Source organism: Anomaloglossus baeobatrachus, chromosome 6, assembly GCF_048569485.1.
Source record: "Anomaloglossus baeobatrachus isolate aAnoBae1 chromosome 6, aAnoBae1.hap1, whole genome shotgun sequence".
NCBI classification, from domain to species: Eukaryota; Metazoa; Chordata; class Amphibia; order Anura; family Aromobatidae; genus Anomaloglossus; species Anomaloglossus baeobatrachus.
In genome coordinates this window covers 191899401-191921353 of record NC_134358.1, presented here as the reverse complement: position 1 = coordinate 191921353, position 21953 = coordinate 191899401, and the positions used below count along the sequence as shown (strand labels likewise).

General features: G+C 43.4%; 1 protein-coding gene across 1 annotated transcript in view; it reads left to right on the top strand.

Moving 5' to 3' along the window:
• Window positions 1-21953, top strand: part of LOC142243062 (cadherin-19-like) — a 409385-nt gene that overhangs the window by 39587 nt on the left and 347845 nt on the right. The window contains exon 2 of the mRNA XM_075314605.1: window positions 10063-10386. Within this exon, the coding sequence (XP_075170720.1) occupies window positions 10186-10386 (201 nt within the window). The 5' untranslated portion in view covers window positions 10063-10185. The remainder of the gene's footprint in view (window positions 1-10062; window positions 10387-21953) is intronic.

The window sequence follows — 21953 nt, the reverse complement described above, 5'->3', positions numbered from 1 at the left end:
ACAGCAGTGATCTGAAGGCGCTGTTCACGCACACTATACACTGAAATGTCATAATAGTGTGATTCACAGAGTGACTTACACTATTACAGCAGAAACCAAGCTAGGATTTAGCTGGTTTTTTGCTGCTAGAACCGTTCTCGAACGTTTCTAGAACTATCGAGCTTTTGCAAAAAGCTCGAGTTCTAGTTCGATCTAGAACATGTCCCGAAATCACTCGAGCCTAGAACTGGAGAACCACGAACCACGAACCGCGCTCAACTCTAGTGACCAGTCTGTAGCCAATGAGATAATAGACACTTGACTGGTCACATGCTATCTTGATGTCACGATAGGGCCTATCATCAGTGCTGGTTCCCGGGAGGATGCAGCGATTATCAGAAGGAAAAGCGGCGGGAAACAGAGTGCAGGACACATCGCGGGGATAGGTATGTGTTATGGCAATGTTTACTAACTGTATGTGTACATTTATAATGTGTTTTTATGTGCTTGTGTTTGCCTCCCGTGGATTTCAATGGGGTTCGAGAAATTCGTTGAACGGCTCGCCGAACCGAACTCAAACGCGGCCTCCGTTCGATGAACCGGACCGAACCCGAGCCTCTAGAGGCTCGCTCATCTCTAATTGACAGGGGTATCAGACATTAAATACCCACAATCATTGCTAACAGTAAATGTGTTATTGTAGGTTTTGATGATGAATAGTGATCAGCAGACTTGCAGATAACCGGGACCGGCTGATCCCTGTGCTTTGGGCCAGGTTCATGTCCCTATATAAGTCTGTGGTGACCAGAATCTGGTGATTAAAGATGTTGGTAGAAGGGATAGGGGATAGGAGTAGGCACACTGTACTTACAGAGGCTCCGGCACGGCTGTACAATGCTTCCAGGATGCACATTCACTTCTCGTGCAGTGGATTATGTTAATCGTGTGTGCACTGCTTTTCCTGCCTACTGGCGCCTATGATTGGTTGCAGTCAGACTCGCCCCTACTCTAAGTGACAGCGAGTCTGATGCTTCCAATCACAAGCGCTGTGTGCATTTATTGTGGTATAAAAATAAATAAATAAAATATTTGGCGTAGCATCCTCCCCATATTATGATAACCAGCACATATAAAGCCTACGGCTACAGGCTGCAGCCCTCAGCCATGTGCTTAACTTGGCTGTGTATCAAAATAGGAATAACTGCATGTGGCTTTTTTTTAATTATTTAAATAAATATTTTAAAAAAAGGCGTGTGGTCTTCCCCAATATTGATACCCAGCTAAGATAAAGCCTGATAAAGCTTATTGGCCCCCTTACAGCCTAAAAATAGCAGCCTGCAGCCACTCTGGATTGTCGCATCGATTAGATGCAACAAGATTGGCGCTTTACCCTCTTCTTCCCGAATGCACTGGTGACAATTGGGATAATATCAGGAGTTAATGACAGCCCACAGCTGCCACTAAGCCCTAGATTAGTAATGGCCGGTGTCTATCAGACCTCTTATTACTAATCTGTAAGTGAAAGTAAATTAACAAAAACACAGAAAAAATCCATTATTTGAGTTAAAATACAAAAAAACCCTCTTTCACCACTTTATTAATCCCAAAACACTCCTGCAGGTCCAACATAAGCCACATGAGGTCCCATGACGTTCTTGGCTCTGCTACATCCGAGTCTGGAGAGACCAAAAACCTGTCTACATGCAAGCCTAGAGAGACTGAACACATGTTCTATCTCTTTAGGTTCCAGGAAACACTTACAAAAGGGGACCTGGCTGGCAGCAGTGATGTCACTCAGTTCACCGGCGGACATACTCATTTTTCCACGGTGTAAGCTCTGGTGACCTGAGTACGACAGTCTCACTTAAAGTTCGGTTAAATGCCCCACACCCCACCAGTCTATTAACAGTGACAGCGCCGGTCAGGGGTCAGGGAGTGCACTCCAGTTCCCCTGGCTAGCAATGTCAGTGTTAAAGGGCTTGCAGTAAGTGTGGCACGGCCCTGCACTTTAACAGTGACAGTGCTGGCCAGGGACTGGGGTTGTGCAGGGCTGCTCTGATTCCCAGCAGGCATTGTCAGTGATAAAGGGCTGGCGGGGTCCGGGGCACGGCACAGCCCTTTAAAATTGACAGCGCCGGATGGGGGCTGTGGCATGCAGTGTTGCCCCATACTCACCGACCCCCATGCAGCACTGTCAGTGTTAAATGGCTGGTGGGATTGGGGCAAGGCCCCACACTTTAAGCCAGAGTGGTTCAGGTCACCAGAGATTATACCTTGGGAACCCGGGAATGACCTCCGGTGAACTGAGTGAAATCACTGCTGCCAGCCGGGTCCTTCTTGTCAGTGTTTCCTGCAGAATTGAGAGATCAGACATGTTTTCGGTCTCTCCAGGCTCGGATGTAGCAGAGCCAAGACTGTTGTGGGATATTGTGTGGATTATGGCAGAACTTCAAGGGCCTTTTTGAGATTAATAAAGAGGGGAAAGAGGGTGCTGTATTTTATTTCAAATAAAGATTTTTTTTCTCTATTTTTGTGTTTATTTCTTTTTACTTATAGGATTAGTGATGTGGAGGTCACAAAGACCTTTACCACCACTAATTTTGAGCTTGATGACAATTGTGCACTGGCATTAACCCCTTATTACCCTGATTGCCATAGCACTAGGGTAATTGGGAAGAGCCGAGTAAAGCAGCAATTTTGTCGCATCGTGGATGTTGACAATCCGACTGAAGCTACTAGGCTGGGAAGAGGCTCAATAACCATGGAACTTCCCAGCCTGAGAATACCAGCCTACAGCTGTTGGGCTTTATCATGGCTGGGTATGAAAATTGGGGGTGGGCCGGACACCATTTTTAAAAATTATTTATTTAAATAATTAAAAAAAATGAAGCTACATGCGGTTCCTTTTATTTTGATAGAGAGTCAAGATAGGTATACAGCTGAGGGCTGCAGCCTGTAGCTGTAAGCTTTACCTGTGCTGGGTATCATAATATGGGTGGCCCTACACCAATTGTTTTATTTATTTATTTTTATACCACGATACTGACCCACAGACCGCACCTGCCATTGGTTGCAATCAGAAGCTATCACACAGGCTGTGGGCACGTCTAACTGCAACCAATCACAGATGTCAGGATGGCCGGTGGTCAGGGAAAGCAGTGCATATAGATGAGCAATAATGAGCAGCCTAGGAAGTGAATGGGCAGCCGCAGGAGTAATGCACAGTTGCGCCGGAGCTTTTGTAAGTTTGAGGCACTTGCTTCATTCTTTTTTCTTTTCTTTCTTTTCTTTTTCATTTCTTGAGTGTTAAATCCAGATCAATATCCAGAATCCTGGGCCCAGGTCCAGTACTCGGGCACCTTTGAAACCGTGTGGATCCAGACTGTTATAGTCCAAGTCCGCCCATCACTAATGATGAGTGATTTTGCCAGCTCTCCTAGTGAGCCAGAGCAATTTGCACTGTAGCTGGAAGGGAGTTCACGGGAACACACTTCCTGCAGCGTCGTACATATACAGTATATGGCACATGTCTTGAAGAGGTTAATATATTTGTTTATCATATCATAATGTGCTACGTGACAAATTAAAATTTGCTACCTCTCCTTTAAATAACAGTCATTTTATTTGGTATTGGATACAAAATTAAATCATTCTTAAAATCTGTACCCAAATAGCCATATCTTTAAATGGACTTACAAACAAAGTTGGCATATTATGAGCAGGGGATGTTAAACTTACCATCACTCAGAAACCCATACTATGGTCTGAAATCTGTGATTGGGAAAGATCAGCACTTGATATTACTCTTGCAGGGTCCACTTAAAATAGAATATAATACTTAGGCTCAATTGTAGGAGAGGCATTGGTTAAAAAATACACTGCTGCCATAGTTTACGTACAACATAGAAATGTGACAATGACTTTGTATATAAACTTTCTAATTATATTGGAGGATAAGATTTCATCTACGCTATGTGGCAGCTTATTTCTATATATATGGCCATACCTAAGCTTTGTATTCAAAGCATTATCGTGTATAACAAGGTTCTTTAGATGAAAGGTGTTATCTGCTTGAAGAAGAAAATACTTTAGAGATGCACTAAGGTCAGAAAGAGTGAACATCCTGCACATTGTATGCGATGCTTTAGAGGCACTTTTAAAGCTACAAAGGTGGTAGAATGTTAAATGTTTTCTCTAACCATATTATTTATAAGGATTTGAACTGACAGATGTAGATATATCTCTGAATGAGATCTATATTTGCAAAGAGAATAGAGCAATAAAATGATAAGAGTAGTGCAACAGGGAAATAGAAATTTTAAATCCTTATTCAAGCCCTATAAAGATATGCAGCTGTTTAAACAGATAATGTCTTCTGTAAATGTTTGCTGCTGCATCAAATATATTGGGGATTAATAACCTAAAGTCAGTTTATCTCTATTATTATGTTTATCATTTACAGTTTACTAGCTATCTTTCTGGGCATGACATTGAAGTATGTGCCTAGTATACCATAAACTTATACTTTACAGAAGTACAAGGATAGATGAAGAAAAAAGATATCTATCTATTTATATATCAATTAAAAAGAAGGCAGCCCCCGAAAAAAACTAAAACTATGTGCAAAAAGGTAGCCCATGTGATATTTCAGTTCACAACATAGTCTTTCTTTTGAGGAAGGGAAGAAGTCTTAAGTTGGAAGAGAAGACAAGAGCTGGAGGAAGGAAGTGAGCCAGCAGAGGATAGGGCAGAGAGCTGCAGTGGCAGGAAAAGTGAGGAGTAAGGTGACCAACGAGTCTGGGGTCTCGAAAAAGTTCAAAGCATAATATATGGCTTTTACCAGCAATGCCATTCTATTCCAATAAATACAATGCACATTGACTTTCCAAGCCATATTTGAACAAATTTAGTGAATTGAAATTTAGCAGATTTGATCTTCTATGCTCACCAATCCTGCCATTACCTTTCAGCAGGAATTTTTGTTAATTGTTTCAAACGCAAGTTTACTCAGTGTGGAGGTTTATTTCAATAATGAGATTGAAAAAAGCTGTTTCCAGACACTACTGCTTGAAGTCTATTACCAGACATCAAATCATTTACAGCAAAAGTCGGCGATCTTGCCAAGGATCGGTAAATGTTCAGTTGGCAAAAACCGTGTTCTCCCTGCCCATCATAACCATTTAAAGTATTGACTTTGCTGTGATTGGTCACTGTAAAAAAAAAAGGAAGAAAAAGGGTCAAAGCACACATACTTACTAAGTCTCCCTGCGGCTGTAACTGCTCCAACGGTTGTAACTCCTTTCATGGCTGTACTTCTGAGTCCGCTGATTATCCCTCATCTATATTCATTGCTTTCTCCATTCACCGGCGTCTTTGATTGGCTTATGTCGGACATCACCCCCAGACAGTCTCTGTGATTGGATGGAATAACAGACCATGTCTGCGGGTCTCTATTGTGGTATAAAATAAATAAATAAAATAATTGGTTTAAGGTCCCCCCAAGTATTGATACCCAGCACAGATAACGCCCATGGCTACAGGCTGTAGCCCCCAGCCGTGCGTTTATCTTGGCAGTGTATCAAAATAGGAGGAACCGCATGCGGCTTTCTTAAATTATTTAAATAAATAATTTTTTAAGAAATGGCATGCAGTCCCCCTAATTTTGAAATCGAGGCATGATAAAGCCCAACAGCTGGGGGCTGGTATTCTCAGGATGGAGAGACCCATGGTTATTGAGCCCCATCAGCCTAAAAATAGCAACCTGGGGGCCTCAATAACACAATTACCTGGGAAGAGCCTGGTAAAGTGCAAGGATTGTTGCATCTAATGGATGCAACAATCCTTGGTGGCTGCAGGCTGCTATATTTAGACTAAGAATGGGTCTCCCCTGTCTGAAAATGCCAGCCCCCAGCTGTGGGGCATTATCATGGCTGGGTATCAAAATTGGGGGCACAGAGGTTTTTAAAATTATTTATTTATTTAAATAATTTAAAAAAAACCCCTGCATCTTCTTATTTTGATACAGAGCTAAGAGCTAAAAGGACATAGACACAGACAGCGTTTGTGATTCCAACCAATCACAGACCCTGTCTCAGATGTGGGGGCGTTGTCCAACGGCAGCCAATCAGAGATCCGGTGGAAGGGGAAAGCAGTGAATAAGGATGAGGGATAATTGTCGAGAAGGAGCGGTGCAGCTTTGGGGAGACTCAGTAAGTATGTGATGATTTAACCTTTTTTTTTACTTTCTTTCTTTTACAGCCCCCTACACCATTTTACAACACATCACTTTTGCCTCCCTTTGAATTTAATGGGTTTAGCTCGGATTGACGATCAGATAGACTAGGATCACCGATCCAATTGGCGATTACAGGCAAGCTCAGCAATTCTGAACCAATCCGATCCTTGGCAGGATTGCTCAGCTCTAATCGTAACCTCCCTTGCTGTGTCTAAAGAGAAATGATGAGACAAGAAGAGAGTGCACTGTCACATTGAAAATGTAAGAATATGATAAATAGGGAAAGCACAGACCAGCCCAGCCACCAAAATGCATGTCACTGATAACATCCTGTTTCAGGGCAGTGACATCCTGACATCTTTTCAGAGGTCTGGGCTGGTTGCCTGGTCTCACTGGTTAGCGCATTCTTTTCATTGTACACAGACAGTGCACACTCTTGACAGCTTGACAACTCATTACTTATCATTATACCTGATGTCACTGTGCATTCAATGGAATATAGCACTGTGAGAATGGGGCAAACTCTGAGGATGCATCAGAATTGACAACTACTGCAAGTTCAGTAGGAAGGCTACTATTTAAAACAGTACCTATCGCCATCCAGCAGTGACCTCTTGAGCCTCATTCTGAGAAATTTCTCAGAACAAGGCTCCAGAGGTCACTACCTATCAGGAGCAAGCCAGGAATTTCTCACTCTCATGAAAAATTCCGGGCCTGCCATTGACAAGCAGTGACCTAGAAAACGTCATTCTGCGAAAGTGCCCAAAATGATTCTCCATAGGACTTGATGGACACTGTAGGACATTAAAGTTTGGATTATGTCAGAACTTACAGGATTTATTTTGAAGTAATAAATTAGTGAGTCAGGGTGTGTGTGGGAGTCTATATTCAAAAAAACATTTTTTTCTCTATATCTGTGGGTTTTTTTAACCCTATACTTTGCTGGGTTATTAATTGAGGTGTCTGATAGATGACTATCCATTACTAACCCCTGGGCTTGATGTCAGATGTCAATTCACAGCTAAAATCAACCCCACAAGTATTACCCTGACTGTAACCACACCAGAGCAAGCAGGAAGAGTTGAATAAATTGCCAGAATTGGCGCATCTAATGGATGCCCCACTTCTGGGCCTTCCATTTTTAGGCCGGGAAGGACCAAATAGCAATGTGTCTTCCAAACCTGACAATACCAGCCCCCAGCTGTCTGCTTTACCTTGGCTGGTTATCAAAAATAGGGTGAAACCCACACTGTTTTTAAAAATTATTTATTGAAATAATATAAAAAAATGACTTGGGATCTCCTCTATTTTTGTTAACCAGCCAAGGTAATCAGACAGCTGAGGGTTGCAGCCAACAGCTGTCTGTTTTACGTGTGCTGGTTATCAAAAATAGGCCACATCCCACTCCATTTTTTTAAATGTATTATATAAATTCGTATGTTTGCAGGGCAATTTCCCCTATTTTGCTTTGTTTTTCAGCCCCCTCGTTCTTAATACAACCATTTTACAGCACAGAAGTTCAGGACCCGATTAACTTATATTTGGTTCCTGTCAAATTTGGGTCCCAAACTGAACTTTTAACTAAAGTCAAGCCCTGAGAATCTGAACACAAGGCCACTCATCTTTAGTCGCAAGTTAGATTTAACAAATATGCACACCTCTCCACCTTTTTTGTTCTTCCTGTCCTTTCTGAATTTGGTGTAACCCTTTACATTTGTCACCCAATTATGGCTTTCACCCAGCTAGGTTTCCGTAATGCCCACCACATCGTAATACTTGGCTGACATAAGAGTCTCCAATTCATTCATTTTGTTTGTAAGAATTTTTGCCTTTGCCAGAAAACATTTAATACTATTAACAAATATATTACTCCTTGCCTTCCTACTTTTCTTGCATGTCCCTCTCCCTCTTAAATCCTTATTGACCCATACCGTTTCATTCTCTCTGTCTACTCTGTCTATCCCATTTTCTGAACAACTACCCTTCCTCCTCCAGATCCTAGTTTAAAAGCTCCTCTATCTATCTGACCATCTATTTCCCCAGTACAGCTAAACCCTCCTTATTTATACAGGTAAAATATATCTTTGTACTGTGTTAGCCAGTAGAGATGAAAAAAAAGATTTAAAAGAACTAAGAGTCCTCAGTGGTATCAACCAAAGGGTATCAACCACTGTGGACTCTCAGTTCTTTAAACAATATTTTTAACCTTCCTTATTGAGATGCAACCCGTCTCTACTGTAGACATTCGTGGCACTGGTAGTATTTCTGAAAAGACCACCTTTGACATTCTGGACTTCAGCATCTGTCCTAGTTTACTGTAATCATTTTTAAAGACCTTTAACCTCCTCTAAATCTAAATCTAAAGCAATCTGTCTATCTGGTCCACAATATTCTTAACCCTAGCAGTCGGCAGACAACACACTGTTCCGCATATATTGTCTCGGCGGTGGATGACATTATCTGTCCTCCTAATTACAGAGTCCCCTACCACCATCCATCGTTTTGCTTCACTCCTGTTTCCTGCCTTCCCATATCAGCTGTTTTCTTACATGTTAGGCGCAACATCTTGCAGTAGTGATCCCATACCTGGGCTTGCATTCCTAATATCAGACAAACAGGCATATTTACTAGGTTGTGCCAGATCACAAATAGGCTCTGTGACACTTTTCTACCTACCTGTTATTCTAACTATTACTCAGCTACCTAACTTTGGGTCCTGACCTTCCCCACCTCCACCCTCAGGTTTGCAATGCTCCTGAATTTTGCAAGCTGCACATTTAAGTCCATTACCTAGGCGTTCAAATATGTAACATGCTGACATCAAGCACAGCCACATTCATCCTCCAACCGTTGTTCAAGGCATGAATACATCTGTCTATGGAAATGTACAATGAAAGCCTGGTCTTGGCGGGTGCAGCTCTCACAGCACTGCTACAGGGAAAATCTAAACTCTTGGATTGTGTCATGGCTACTGCATGCAGTAATCTAAGTAATATACACTGAATTCAGGGCCTCTTTACCTACATCATGCTGCAATCAGATGCCGTAGAAAAACCTGCAGACAGATTCCCTTTAAAACAAACAATTAAAATAAATTTAAAAAGTGGTTACACAACTTTAGACAATCACTATTCATCAGACATCAGTGTCCCTCAAAAAAGACCTGTAATATGTCTCCCATATCTAACACAATACAGTGTTGATATCGTATCAATGAAATGTGAAAAAGTCTAACAGATTTATCCTCAAGAAAGAAAAACGTACTCTTTTTACTGTAACTGTTCTCTACATATGCAATCTGCTGGATATTTCTCATGAGGAAACATCTTCCATATGCTTAGTCTTTGAAAATTCTTTTTTTAAATTATTTATTTTCCTTTTTTTTTTTTTTTTTACTTTTTGGTAATTTTAGCATAAAGTATTTTTTACATACAGACTTACAGACTTAATTTTTTTAAGTTTAAATAAATGTATTTCTTCTATATTCAAATATTAGAGCTGATCAGACTTTTCTATAAGGACATTGTTATGTTCTTTAAGTTAAAACAGCAGAGGACGTTTGGATATGCAGACAAATGGTATGTATGAGTACAAGATACTTTTATTATCTTAGTACTGAATATAGCCATTGTACAAATGATCACTGCCGGTTACTGAAAACAATGCATTTTACTCTGCTGTGGAATAAATTCCAAATGAGCAGCTGCAAACTGGAACAAAAAAAAATAAGTTTAAATACATACATAAAGTCATAAAGTATATGCATAATATACACATTGTAATGACTATTACATAATAAAAATTAAAATCTAATTATAAATTTCTGAATTTTTATTTGTTCATTTTAGGGTTTTGAACACTGTGATGTTTTGTGCTCTAGAGGACTGATTGAAGCACATACATTTTGAAATGTATGTTGTTTGAAAAAATTTCAAGGATAATTTTTTTATTTGACGGCTGGAATATACAATATGAGAATCCTTTCAACATGGAATTCTATATTGTTGGAGCTTTACATACTATGGCCTTGTATCATGAGTATGAGCTTTTTCAACCTTCCTGCTCAAGAACTCAAACTAGAAAATCATGTAAGGGTAAAGAGAGGATGGTCATGGGAGCCACTGCATGTCACCGAGGAGCAAGAAGTGAAGAAGCCAATGTATGTTGGGCAGGTAAGTCATGTATCGATATAACTTTAAGTTCCTGACAAGTGTTTAATAAAGATAGGAAATACAGTTTTAACTCTTCATCATATGACATTGTCTTGCTGTAAAAATTAATAGTTCTAGATGAGCCAATTGGTTTTAGGCAATTGGAATTCATGTCAAGGTTTAATAAAAAAATTATATCCTTCTGAATCCAATTTGTGATTGAAAAAAACAAAATTCACCCAATTGCCCTTTGATTTGTAGAGAGCTAGCAAAAGGGTGAAAAAAAATAATAGTTACTGCTCATCTGTTTCACCACTGATGCTCACCATCTGGATTGCTGAGCAGCTCCCTCCATGTTCTTTTTTAGTTCTTCATGACATGCAATGTACTCTTCTTCCATCTTCATTTTGCATTGGGCTTTCCAGTGCCGTGTAGGCCTCGAACAACATAATGTGTATTGCCTGAGGTCTGTTTAGTGCATTGAGACAACCACCCTATATTAATTGTGATCTTGAATCTGGAGAGACCTCTGATCATAAGGCCTCATTCACACAACCATATTTTAGGTCTAAGTGCTCTCTGTGAAACAAAACAGACAGCATTTGTAACAATGTTATTCCACTACCATTTTTTTTAACTTACAGAATCTGTCTGGGAAAGATGCTTTTTTTTGCCTCTCAAATAGGTTGATACAAGTCTATGGGTGTGAGAAAAAAACTTTATGCTTAAGTAAAACATGCGATTATTTCTGATACATTGCAATTCTGTAACATAAAGAAAAGTCTTGAAAGTTATTAATGGGTGGTACTGTAAAAATACGGATTGCGTAAGGCTGACAAGTGAAAAAAAATCGTCCCACTTTTCTGGGTGCCTAAATTGGAATAATGTACCGACATTTTTTTTTATGTTTACCTATTCTAATAAGTCAAATTCGATTTGAAACCAATATCTTTGATTCAATCAAATTTCTTGCCAAAATTGAATTGAACTAACAAATTTTAATTTTGGTAGATTTCTACTTCACAACTCATAGTAAGACTTCTTTATAAAAAACAAAAAAAAAAGTCAATAAATTGAGAGCCACACTAAGTTAAATATAGGCTCTTAGCAGTCTCTGGGTGCATTAAGACCTTAATGAGCCGTCGTTTAGGGTACTTATTTCTTAAATAATGTGGCTCACATGTGGATATCCCAGGGGTTTCAGCTATACATGTACCAATTGGGGCCGATTAATCGCTTAAATACCGCTTTCACCACAGCGGTATCTAAGTGCTTAAAGGGAAATTAAAAGCTCAGCCACCCATGATGATAATCTCAAGTGCCGATCATTGCCATAGTACCATGAGGTCAGGTATGATCTGGGTCTTACAGGCTGCCAATAAGTCATTGACCCGGATCTCATGTACTGCTGTACATGAGTACAGAAACACATTAGATCAGAGATCAAGGTGAAGAAAAATCATGTCCCACAGTGGGACTGACTGAAACAAATAAAAAAGTTAATTAAATCTGTAAAAAGGAAAAAATTACACAAAGAAGAGCACACATTTCACAAAAATCTGTTTTGCCACAAAAACGCAGCTTAACGCAGCTTTTTGTGTTTAAACAGAAATAAACAAAGAAATGTACAAATAATTGGTATTGACACATCCAAAATGGTTCAATCTATAAAATGTCAGGTTACTTATTCTATGTGGCGAAATCTGTAAAAAAAAAGAAAATAAAATGCCAAAAATTATGGCATTTCTTTATTATATTGACACACAAAAAAAGAATAAAAAGTGATCAAAAATTAATACGTAAAAAAAAGGATAGAAATGAAAATGCCAAACTGTCACGCACAAAACAAACCCTCACTTATTCAGAAAAAAATAAAAAGTTACAGCTCTCAGAATATGGCAATGCAAAAATAAAATAAGTTTTGTAAAATATAGATTTTATTGTGTGAAAGTGGCAATGCAAGAATAAGCAATAGAAGTCGGGTATCACTGTTATTGTAATGACCCAAAGAATATACTGTATTGGTCTTACCGCACAATGAACCATGCAAGAAAATATAAAAAAAACACAAAAAATGAATTGCTGTTTTCTTTTCATTCTTCATCTTAAAAGTCTGAATAAAAAGCAATCAAAAAATGTTATGTGCCTAAAAACAGTCCCAAAAAAATCCTAAAGCAGAACATGAAAAACAATATAAATATGGTAACACTGTAATCACACCGACCCATGGAATAAATCTGTCCTATCAATATTACCACAAGCTAAACTGCGCAAAAATAAAAATAACTATTCCTGCACTGCTGTCTATTTCTTCATTCTGCCTCCCAAAAATTGGAGTTAGGTTCGGATGATATTTATCCTGCACTCTCTGCTGAATTTTATGTCCAGGTTTTCCATGTAAATCCAAAAAAAGTGATTCAGACAAAGCCCACTTTGGAACCACTCACTATTAGAGTTGAGCGCGGTTCGAGGTCCGTGGTTCTCCAGTTTGTGGCTCGAGTGATTTTGGGGGCTGTTCTAGATCGAACTAGAACTCGAGCTTTTTTGCAAAAGCTCGATAGTTCTAGATACGTTCGAGAACGGTTCTAGCAGCAAAAAACCCAGCTAATTCCTAGCTGGCTTTCCGCTGTAATAGTGTAAGTCACGCTGTGACTCACACTATTATGAAAATTCAGTGTATAGTGTGCGGGAACAGCGCATTCAGATCACTGCTGTATGGATAATGGCGATCGCCATTTTTTTTTTTTTTCCTTGTCTTCCTTCCCTAAGCGCGCGCGTGTAGTGGGGAGGGCCAGCATGTCAGCCAATCCCAGACACACACACAACTAAGTGGACTTTTAGCCAGAGAAGCAACGCCATGTGTGATAGGATGTCCATGTCACATGTCCCTGCATTATAAAAACGAGTATGTGCCCGTCCGGACGTCATTTTCTCTTCTGCGTCCTTGGTGTCAGACATCACTGGCGCAGCTCCGTCCTGAGTCCAATGGCCGATACTGCTGTATGCGCTCCATACACAGCGCTGGACAGCTTAGGGATAGCACTTTCTATCAGTCCTTTTAAGGGCTCATACGGGCAGGGTCAGAGCCATAGGTGACAGGTCCTGAAAACAGAGTTTAACAGCTACACAAGATGACAGCGTCTGTGTAGCTAAGGTCAGGGATTTCCTTGCTGCATTTCCCCATTAGGAGGGATAGAAAGGCAGGCTTCCATTCCTCTACCCAGAGACCCACAACCCTGGCACTGTACCCTCCTGTCCTTTGCACACTCCAACTCATTGTTACTAAGCCATTATACTAGCAAACACTGAGTGTACCTAGTGGCATCCTAAACGTGGCTATTGGACTTCTGTATAGTCCCACTAGTGCAAATAAATTTGCAGCACCTCTGCCTGCATTGCACACTCAAACTGAATATAACTAAGCCATTATACTAGCAAACACTGAATGAACTTAGTGGCATCCTAAACGTGGCTATTGGACTTCTGTATAGTCCCACTAGTGCAAAGATATTTGCAGCACCTCTACCTGCATTGCACACTACAAATCATTCTAGCTAAGCCATTATGCTAGCAAACACTGAGTGTACCTAGTGGCATCCTAAACGTGGCTATTGGACTTCTGTTTAGTCCCACTAGTGCAAAGATATTTGCAGCACCTCTGACTGCATTGCACACTCCAACTCATTATAACTAAGCCATTATACTAGCAAACACTGAGTGTACCTAGTGGCATCCTAAACGTGGCTATTGGACTTCTGTATAGTCCCACTAGTGCAAAGATATTTGCAGCACCTCTGCCTGCATTGCACACTCAAACTCATTGTTACTAAGCCATTATACTAGCAAACACTGAGTGTACCTAGTGGCATCCTAAGCGTGGCTATTGGACTTCTGTATAGTCCCACTAGTGCAAAGATATTTGCAGCACCTCTGCCTGCATTGCACACTCAAACTCATTGTTACTAAGCCATTATACTAGCAAACACTGAGTGTACCTAGTGGCATCCTAAACGTGGCTATTGGACTTCTGTATAGTCCCACTAGTGCAAAGATATTTGCAGCACCTCTGCCTGCATTGCACACTCAAACTCATTGTTACTAAGCCATTATACTAGCAAACACTGAGTGAACCTAGTGGTATCCTAAACGTGGCTATTGGACTTCTGTATAGTCCCACTAGTGCAAAGATATTTGCAGCACCTCTGCCTGCATTGCACACTCACACTCATTGTAGCTAAGCCATTATACTAGCAAACACTGAGTGTACCTAGTGGCATCCTAAACGTGGCTATTGGACTTCTGTTTGATCCAACTAGTGCAAAGATATTTGCAGCACCTCTGCCTGCATTGCACACTCCAACTCATTGTTACTAAGCCATTATACTAGCAGTTTATGCTGCCAGTTTAAGGGCCGTAGTTGCATTGTCAGGGATATTTATTCTTTATTATTCTGCTGTTAATAAAGCTAGACCACCGCTGCAATCTACACCACTTCTCAATTTTTACTACCACATTTTCAGTGCACAATCTTGTCGCAATCAACATGAGTGGCAAAATGACAGATGCTGGTGGAAAGGGGAAGAGGCGTGGTGGAAAAGGAAAAAAAGGGTTTGTCCGTGGGGAAGGTGGCAAAGCTCCATTATCATCTGCTGAAGATAGACCATCTACCAGCAAAAGTAAGATGTCTACTACTTACCGTGGACAATCCGATGTGCTCCATTTTTTACGGACACGAACAACAGGTACAAAGGTAGATGATGGCCAAAAAAGGAAAATGCTTGAATGGATCTCAAGTGGTCCAACAAGTGCCCTCTCAGCCACTTCAAGTAACGCATCCAAAAAACACCAGTCCTCTGAGTTGTCATCCCAATCAAACTTGCTTTCTCCCAGCTCTGAAGTCTCCATCAGCCCTGCACAGTATGGTGGAACTGAGATGGCTGAGTCTGCAGAGCTGTTTAGTCACACTATAGCCTGGGAATCAGAGGTCTGCTCCCAAGCTACAGTGAGTACAGACCAGGAAATGGTCTGCAGTGATGCCCAGAACCTTTGTGACTCTGATTCAGGCCATGAGGACCAAGTTTCTGAGCGTAATGTTGACCCTTTGTGACAAACTGTAACACCTGTGGTTATAGACAATGAGGAACATACTGATGTCGATGAGACCCAGATTGGGATGACAACTTAAATATTCGGTCCGGGCAAGAAGAGGCTTGGTCTGAGGGGGAGGGGAGTGCAAACACAACAATTGATGATGAAGTTCTAGATCCCACCTACTGTCAACCCCCAGTCTGGCACTCGAGGAGGTCAACAGAGGCGGTGGAGGAGGATGCAACCGACGACGAAGTTACCTTGCGCCTTCCTGGACAGAGTCGGAGCACTTGTAGCACGTCTACAACTGCATCATCAGCCACCACTCTGCCTCTGAGCACTAGTCGGGGGGGCTCAGCAGGTCGCATGCCCTCTAAGCCTTGCCTAGCCTGGTCCTTTTTTTGACATAGAAAAAGATCGCCCAAATTATGTGATGTGTAAAATTTGTCGTGATTCTGTTAGTAGAGGTCAAAACCTCAGCAGTTTGACAACTTCTTCCATGAATCGTCACATGAATAAATAGCATAGGTCCCGGTGGGAAGCTCACCGTGCTGCAATGCGGCCTAGCGGAGCGAACCATCCACGGCCTGCCCCTTCCAGTGTATCCGCGCGCTCTTCATCTTCTAGGACTGTGGGGACAGCTGTCACACCTGGTTTTCCACGCACAACTTCCAACACTGTAACCGCAACAGGCAGTTTGCTTGGTAGGTCATCAGTTGGTTTGGAAGGGGAAACAAGTGAGTGTGTACAGCTCTCTCAGACATCAATAGCACCAACGTTGGATGAAGCAACATCATGTCTCCGCCTGCACTTTCCTCACAAACCTGCATTTTTACAGGGACACGCTACTCAACACCATCTACACACAGCAGCCAGATCTCTGTCCCTCAGATGTGGTCAAATAAAAGGCCATTTCCTGCGACCCATGACAAAGCTAAGAGGTTAACTCTATCCCTCTGTAAGCTCTTGGCTACCGAAATGCTGCCTTTCCGCCTAGTGGACACACAGGATTTTAGAGACCTTATGTCTGTCGCTGTGCCCCAGTACCAGATGTCTAGTCGCCACTACTTCTCTAAGAAAGTGTGCCCGCGCTACACCAGCATGTCGCACACAACATCACCGCCTCCTTGAGAAACTCTGTGTGTCAACGGGTGCATTTCACCACCGATACTTGGACCAGTAAGCATGGACAGGGACGTTACATGTCGCTGACTGGGCACTGGGTAACCATGGTGATAGATGGTGAAGGGTCTGCTGCACAAGTCTTGCCGTCCCCACGACTTGTGTGTCAATCCTCTGTCTGTCCAAGTTCTGCCACTGCTTCTGCCTCCTCCACCTCATCTGGGTCCTCCACCTCCGCCCCAGGCCTGCCTGGTCAGGCCACCAGCGTTCTCACTGCGCAGAAGGAATCACGCACCCCTCATTACTATGCTGGCAGCAGAGCGCAACGGCATCAGGCGGTCTTTAGCTTGACATGTCTTGGGAATAGGAGTTACACAGCTGAGGAGTTGTGGTCAGCTCTGCGGTCCGAGTTTAATAAATGGTTGTCTCCACTCAACCTGCAGCCTGGTAAGGCCGTGTGCGACAATGCTGCAAACCTGGGTGTGGCCCTTCGCCTGGGCAAGGTGACACACGTGCCTTGTATGGCTCACGTGTTGAACCTTGTTGTCCAGCAATTCTTAACACACTATCCCGGCCTAGATGGCCTTCTGACCAGGGCACGAAAACTGTCTGCTCACTTCCGCCGTTCAACCGCCGCAGCTGAGCGACTTTCATCTCTCCAGAAGTCTTTCGGCCTGCCGGTTCATCGCCTGAAATGCGATGTGGCGACACGCTGGAATTCGACTCTCCACATGTTACAGCGACTGTGGCAGCACCGCCGAGCCCCGGTGTAATACGTCATGACGTATAGCCTGGGCCAACGAGATGCAGAGGTGGGGCAGATCACCCTGATGGAGTGGTCTCAGATCAAGGACCTATGCACCCTTCTGCACAGTTTCGAATATGTTTAGCGCTGACAATGCCATTATCAGCATGACAATTCCAGTCATTTACATGCTGGAGTACACGCTAAACACTATTCGGAGTCAGGGGGTGGGACAACAGGAAGGGGAGGAACTACAGGAGGATTCATATGCGCAAGGGACAACAACATCACCAAGGTCCAGACGTTCATCATCACCAACGCAGCAGGCATGGGACCATGGGGGACAGGGATAAACAAGGGCACATAGTAGCAGGCGAAATGTTGAGGAAGGTGCAGGAGAACATGAAGAAATGGAGGACGAACTGTCCATGGACTTGGAAGACTCAGCAGATGAGGGAGACCTTGGTCAAATTTCAGTTGAAAGAGGTTGGGGGGAGATGTCAGAGGAAGAAAGATCGGGTAGCACCTCTATGCCACAAACACAGCGTGGACTTGGTCTGCATGGCTGCGCAAGACACATGAGTGCCTTCTTGTTGCACTACCTCCAACATGACACTCGTATTGTCAAAATTAGAAGTGATGATGACTACTGGATTGCCACACTATTAGATCCCCGGTACAAGTCCAAATTTTGTGACATAATTCCAGCCATAGAAAGAGACGCACGTATGCAGGAGTATCAGCAGAAGCTGTTACTCGATCCTAGCTCGGCTTTTCCACCAAACAACGGTGCAGGTGCAGGGAGTGATTCTCCCAGTTGTAACTTGACAAACATGGGACGGTCTCGTCAACTTTAACAGTCTACCCGTACCAGTAGGACTGTATTTGGTGCTGGTAACAGCAATTTTATGGAATCTCTTCATAATTTTTTTAGACCCTCCTTTGCAAGGCCACCAGAGACAACAAGTCTGACACATAGTCAACGGCTGGAGAGGATGATACAGGAGTATCTCCAAATGAACATCGATGCCATGACTTTGCAAATGGAGCCTTGCTCATTTTGGGCTTCAAATCTAGAAAAATGGCCAGAGCTCTCCAGTTACGCCTTGGAGATTTTGTCGTGTCTAGCTGCCAGCGTTGTCTCTGAACGTGTCTTCAGTGCTGCTGGGTGTGTGCTGACAGATAAGCGCACGCGTCTGTCCAGTGACAATGTGGACAGACTAACGTTCATCAAAATGAACAAGTCATGGATCCACCAGGAATTTACTACCCCTGTGTCATCCTGGGGAGAGTAAATGCTTGTGGATTTGGAATGTGCTTGATGCAAATCTAGCTGTGAAGTGTACAACTAGGGCACAAGTGCTGCCACTGAATGGGTGGGTGTGTTTGGGGCACAATTTTTGGAAAAAAAGGGAGACTCCGCTTGGAGTAACCCTTGATTGCTGTGTTTTTTTAAGATGATCCAAGATAAACAGAGATGGGATCAGGAAAGACTTTGCTACCTACACCGGTGTCATCCTGGGGACGGTTAAGAATAGCGTATTTTTGAATGTGCTTGATGCAAATCAAAACATCCTGTTTGCAACTAGGGCACAAGTGCTGCCACTAATAAGGTGTCTGTGTGGCCTAATTTTTTGAAAAAAGGGAGACTCCACTTGGAGTAACCCTTACTTACATTGTTTTTAAAAGGAGCCAAGATGAACAAGTCATGGTTCCGCAAAGACTTTGCCTACTACCCCGGTGTCATCCTGGGGACGGTTAAGTATGGCGTATTTTTGAATGTGCTTGATGCAAATCTAGCTGTGAAGTGTACAACTAGGGCACAAGTGCTGCCACTGAATGGGTGGGTGTGTGTGGGGCACAATTTTTGGAAAAAAGGGAGACTCCGCTTGGAGTCACCTTGCGGTGTTTTACATGATTTTAGAAGGGCGTTCCATGCCTATATCTGTGTGTCCTCCTCTTTTTCCTTGTCCAGCTGTTTTGTTTTCACATGAGTATATGTCCTTGTCACTTTCCCATGTGTTTGTGTTGTGTTGTAAGTTGTTTGTCACCTTTTGGACACCTTTGAGGGTGTTTTCTAGATGTTTTTATGTGTTTGTGAATGCCTGCCATTGTTTCCTATGCAGTTCGAGTTCGGTTCGTAGAACGTTCGACGAACCGAACTCGAACGGGACCTCCGTTCGACGAACTGACATCGAGCCGAACCGGGACTGGTTCGCTCATCTCTACTCACTATTATTAGGCAGATGGAAACACTTTTGACTCCGTCTGGTCTTTATTCCAGCTCAACAGTTTCCCATCATTTTAGGTGTCTTTTGAGAGCACAAATGTGTAATACTATTGTATGTTCTGAGGATTTCGATAGCGTTAGGGCAATGACAGCCAGAGACGAGTTTGTGGTACAAGATGTTTTTATGATATGTAACCACGGTAGATACACAACGGAAATACACAGTATAACAAACACAAAAAAATACCTTTCTGAAACGGAGCGAAGGGGATTCCCGGGGCCACGCACCGGACTCCCCCAGGGAGACCACCAGAGCGAACCCCTATACAGGGACTGTCCGGCAATCAACCCCGGAAGGCCTAAATGCGGTGCAGCCGGGACACAAGGGGCAAGCGGTAAAGTCCAGAAGTGTCCGTACGGAATGAAAGTCCAGAATGGTTATGAACCGGAAGAAACCGGGCAGACGTGCTGACAAAAGACGGCAGACGGAGTCCGGGCACAGTTTGAAGAAACCGGGTATGGTCCAGAGTCGGTCGGTAGATTTCCAGGAGGATCCAAAGGTAATCAAGTAGCAGCAGCAGCAAAGCAGGAGCACACAGCAAGCAGTATACTCAGGCACTGGACTAAGCTTAGAGGCGGCCTTTTAAGCAGCTGGACAGGAAGTAGGGCAACAGAACACAAAACTCCATGTTAACTGAGGGCAAGCTTTTTCAAAAGAGGACTGGAAAACCCGGAAACCTGACAATACTCCACCCCCCAGAAACGGCCTCAGGACGGGTCAGGGCCCGGCTTGTCCGGGTACCGTCGATGAAACTGAGCGATCTTCCGTGGTGCTCGAATGTTACCCACCGGTTCCCAGGAATCGTCCTCGGGGGCGTACCCCTGCCAACGTACCAGATACTGAAGCCGACGACGATGAAGCCGGGAGTCAATAATGTCCTCAACCACGAACTGCTCCTCGCCGTCGACCATCACAGGCGGAGGAGGAGGCACGACACGACCATGAAACGTATTGGGAGAGACGGATTTGAGGAGAGAAACATGAAAGACCGGGTGTACCTTTAGATGGTGCGGTAACCGCAGCCGACAGGCCACAGGGCTCACGATCCCGGTGATCTTGAACGGACCGATGAATTTTTGTCCCAGCTTCTGCGAAGGGACACCCAATCTCAGGTTCTTGGTGGATAACCATACAGAGTCCCCTACCTTATACATGGGTGCCGGTTTCCGGTGAGCGTCTGCCGACCTCTTGTAACGCTCCTGAGCTGTAGCCACAGTGTCCTTCAGAACCTCCAGATTTTGTCGTAGCTCTGTCAATCTGTCCTCCACCGCAGGCACTGAGACCGCAACCGGTGACCTAGGCAAAATAGTCGGATGGTAACCCAAGTTAGCAAAGAAGGGTGTTACCTTAGTGGAGCTGCTCTGAGTGTTGTTATACGAGAACTCCGCCAACGGAAGCATCTTCAACCAATCGTCCTGCAGATGGCTGACATAACAGCGAAGGTATTGTTCCAGGGTTTGATTGGTCCGTTCGGTCTGCCCATTTGTCTGAGGATGGTATGCAGAAGACAAACAGACATCAATCTGGAGTGCCGTACAAAACCCCTTCCAGAACCTAGACGTGAACTGCACGCCCCGGTCAGAGATGATCTCGTCTGGTACCCCATGCAATCGGAATACGTTCTGGATAACCAGATCCACTGTCTCTGCGGCTGAGGGAAGACCGGCACACGGAATAAAGTGAGCAGCTTTAGTCAACCGATCCACCACCACTAAAATGGTATTGTGACCGTCTGAGACGGGCAACTCCACAATAAAATCCATTGAGATAGACCCCAAGGGCGAGATGGCACGGGTAACGGTTGGAGGAGTCCTGTAGGAGCCACACGAGGGACCTTGCACCGGGCACAAACCACACATGAGTGGACATAGTCCTTTACGTCCTTTAAACAGGTAGGCCACCAGAAAAAACGGTTCAGAAATTCCTGCGTCTTCTGTACCCCCCTATGACCAGCCAACACGGAGTCATGGACCAACTTGAGAACCCGAAGTCTTACGGCCTCCGGGACATAAATGCGTCGCTCTCTCAACCACACACCATTCCGAAGAACAAGAGTTACATCATTCGGGGGGGCAGCAAGAAATACGTCACCATCATAGGCCAGCTTGATGTCCTTCCACAAGTCCTGATCCTGGATTACTCCAACGAAATTGGCATCCGATAACACGGTCTGAGACGGGGTTCCAGGCACGGAGTCCACGGCGTGGATTCGGGACAAGGCATCGGCTTTCCCATTACGTGAACCTGGACGGTATGTAACGACAAAATTGAACTGGTTAAGGAATAGGCTCCAACGGGCTTGCCGTGGAGACAGGCACCTGGCAGACTTAAGAAATTCCAGA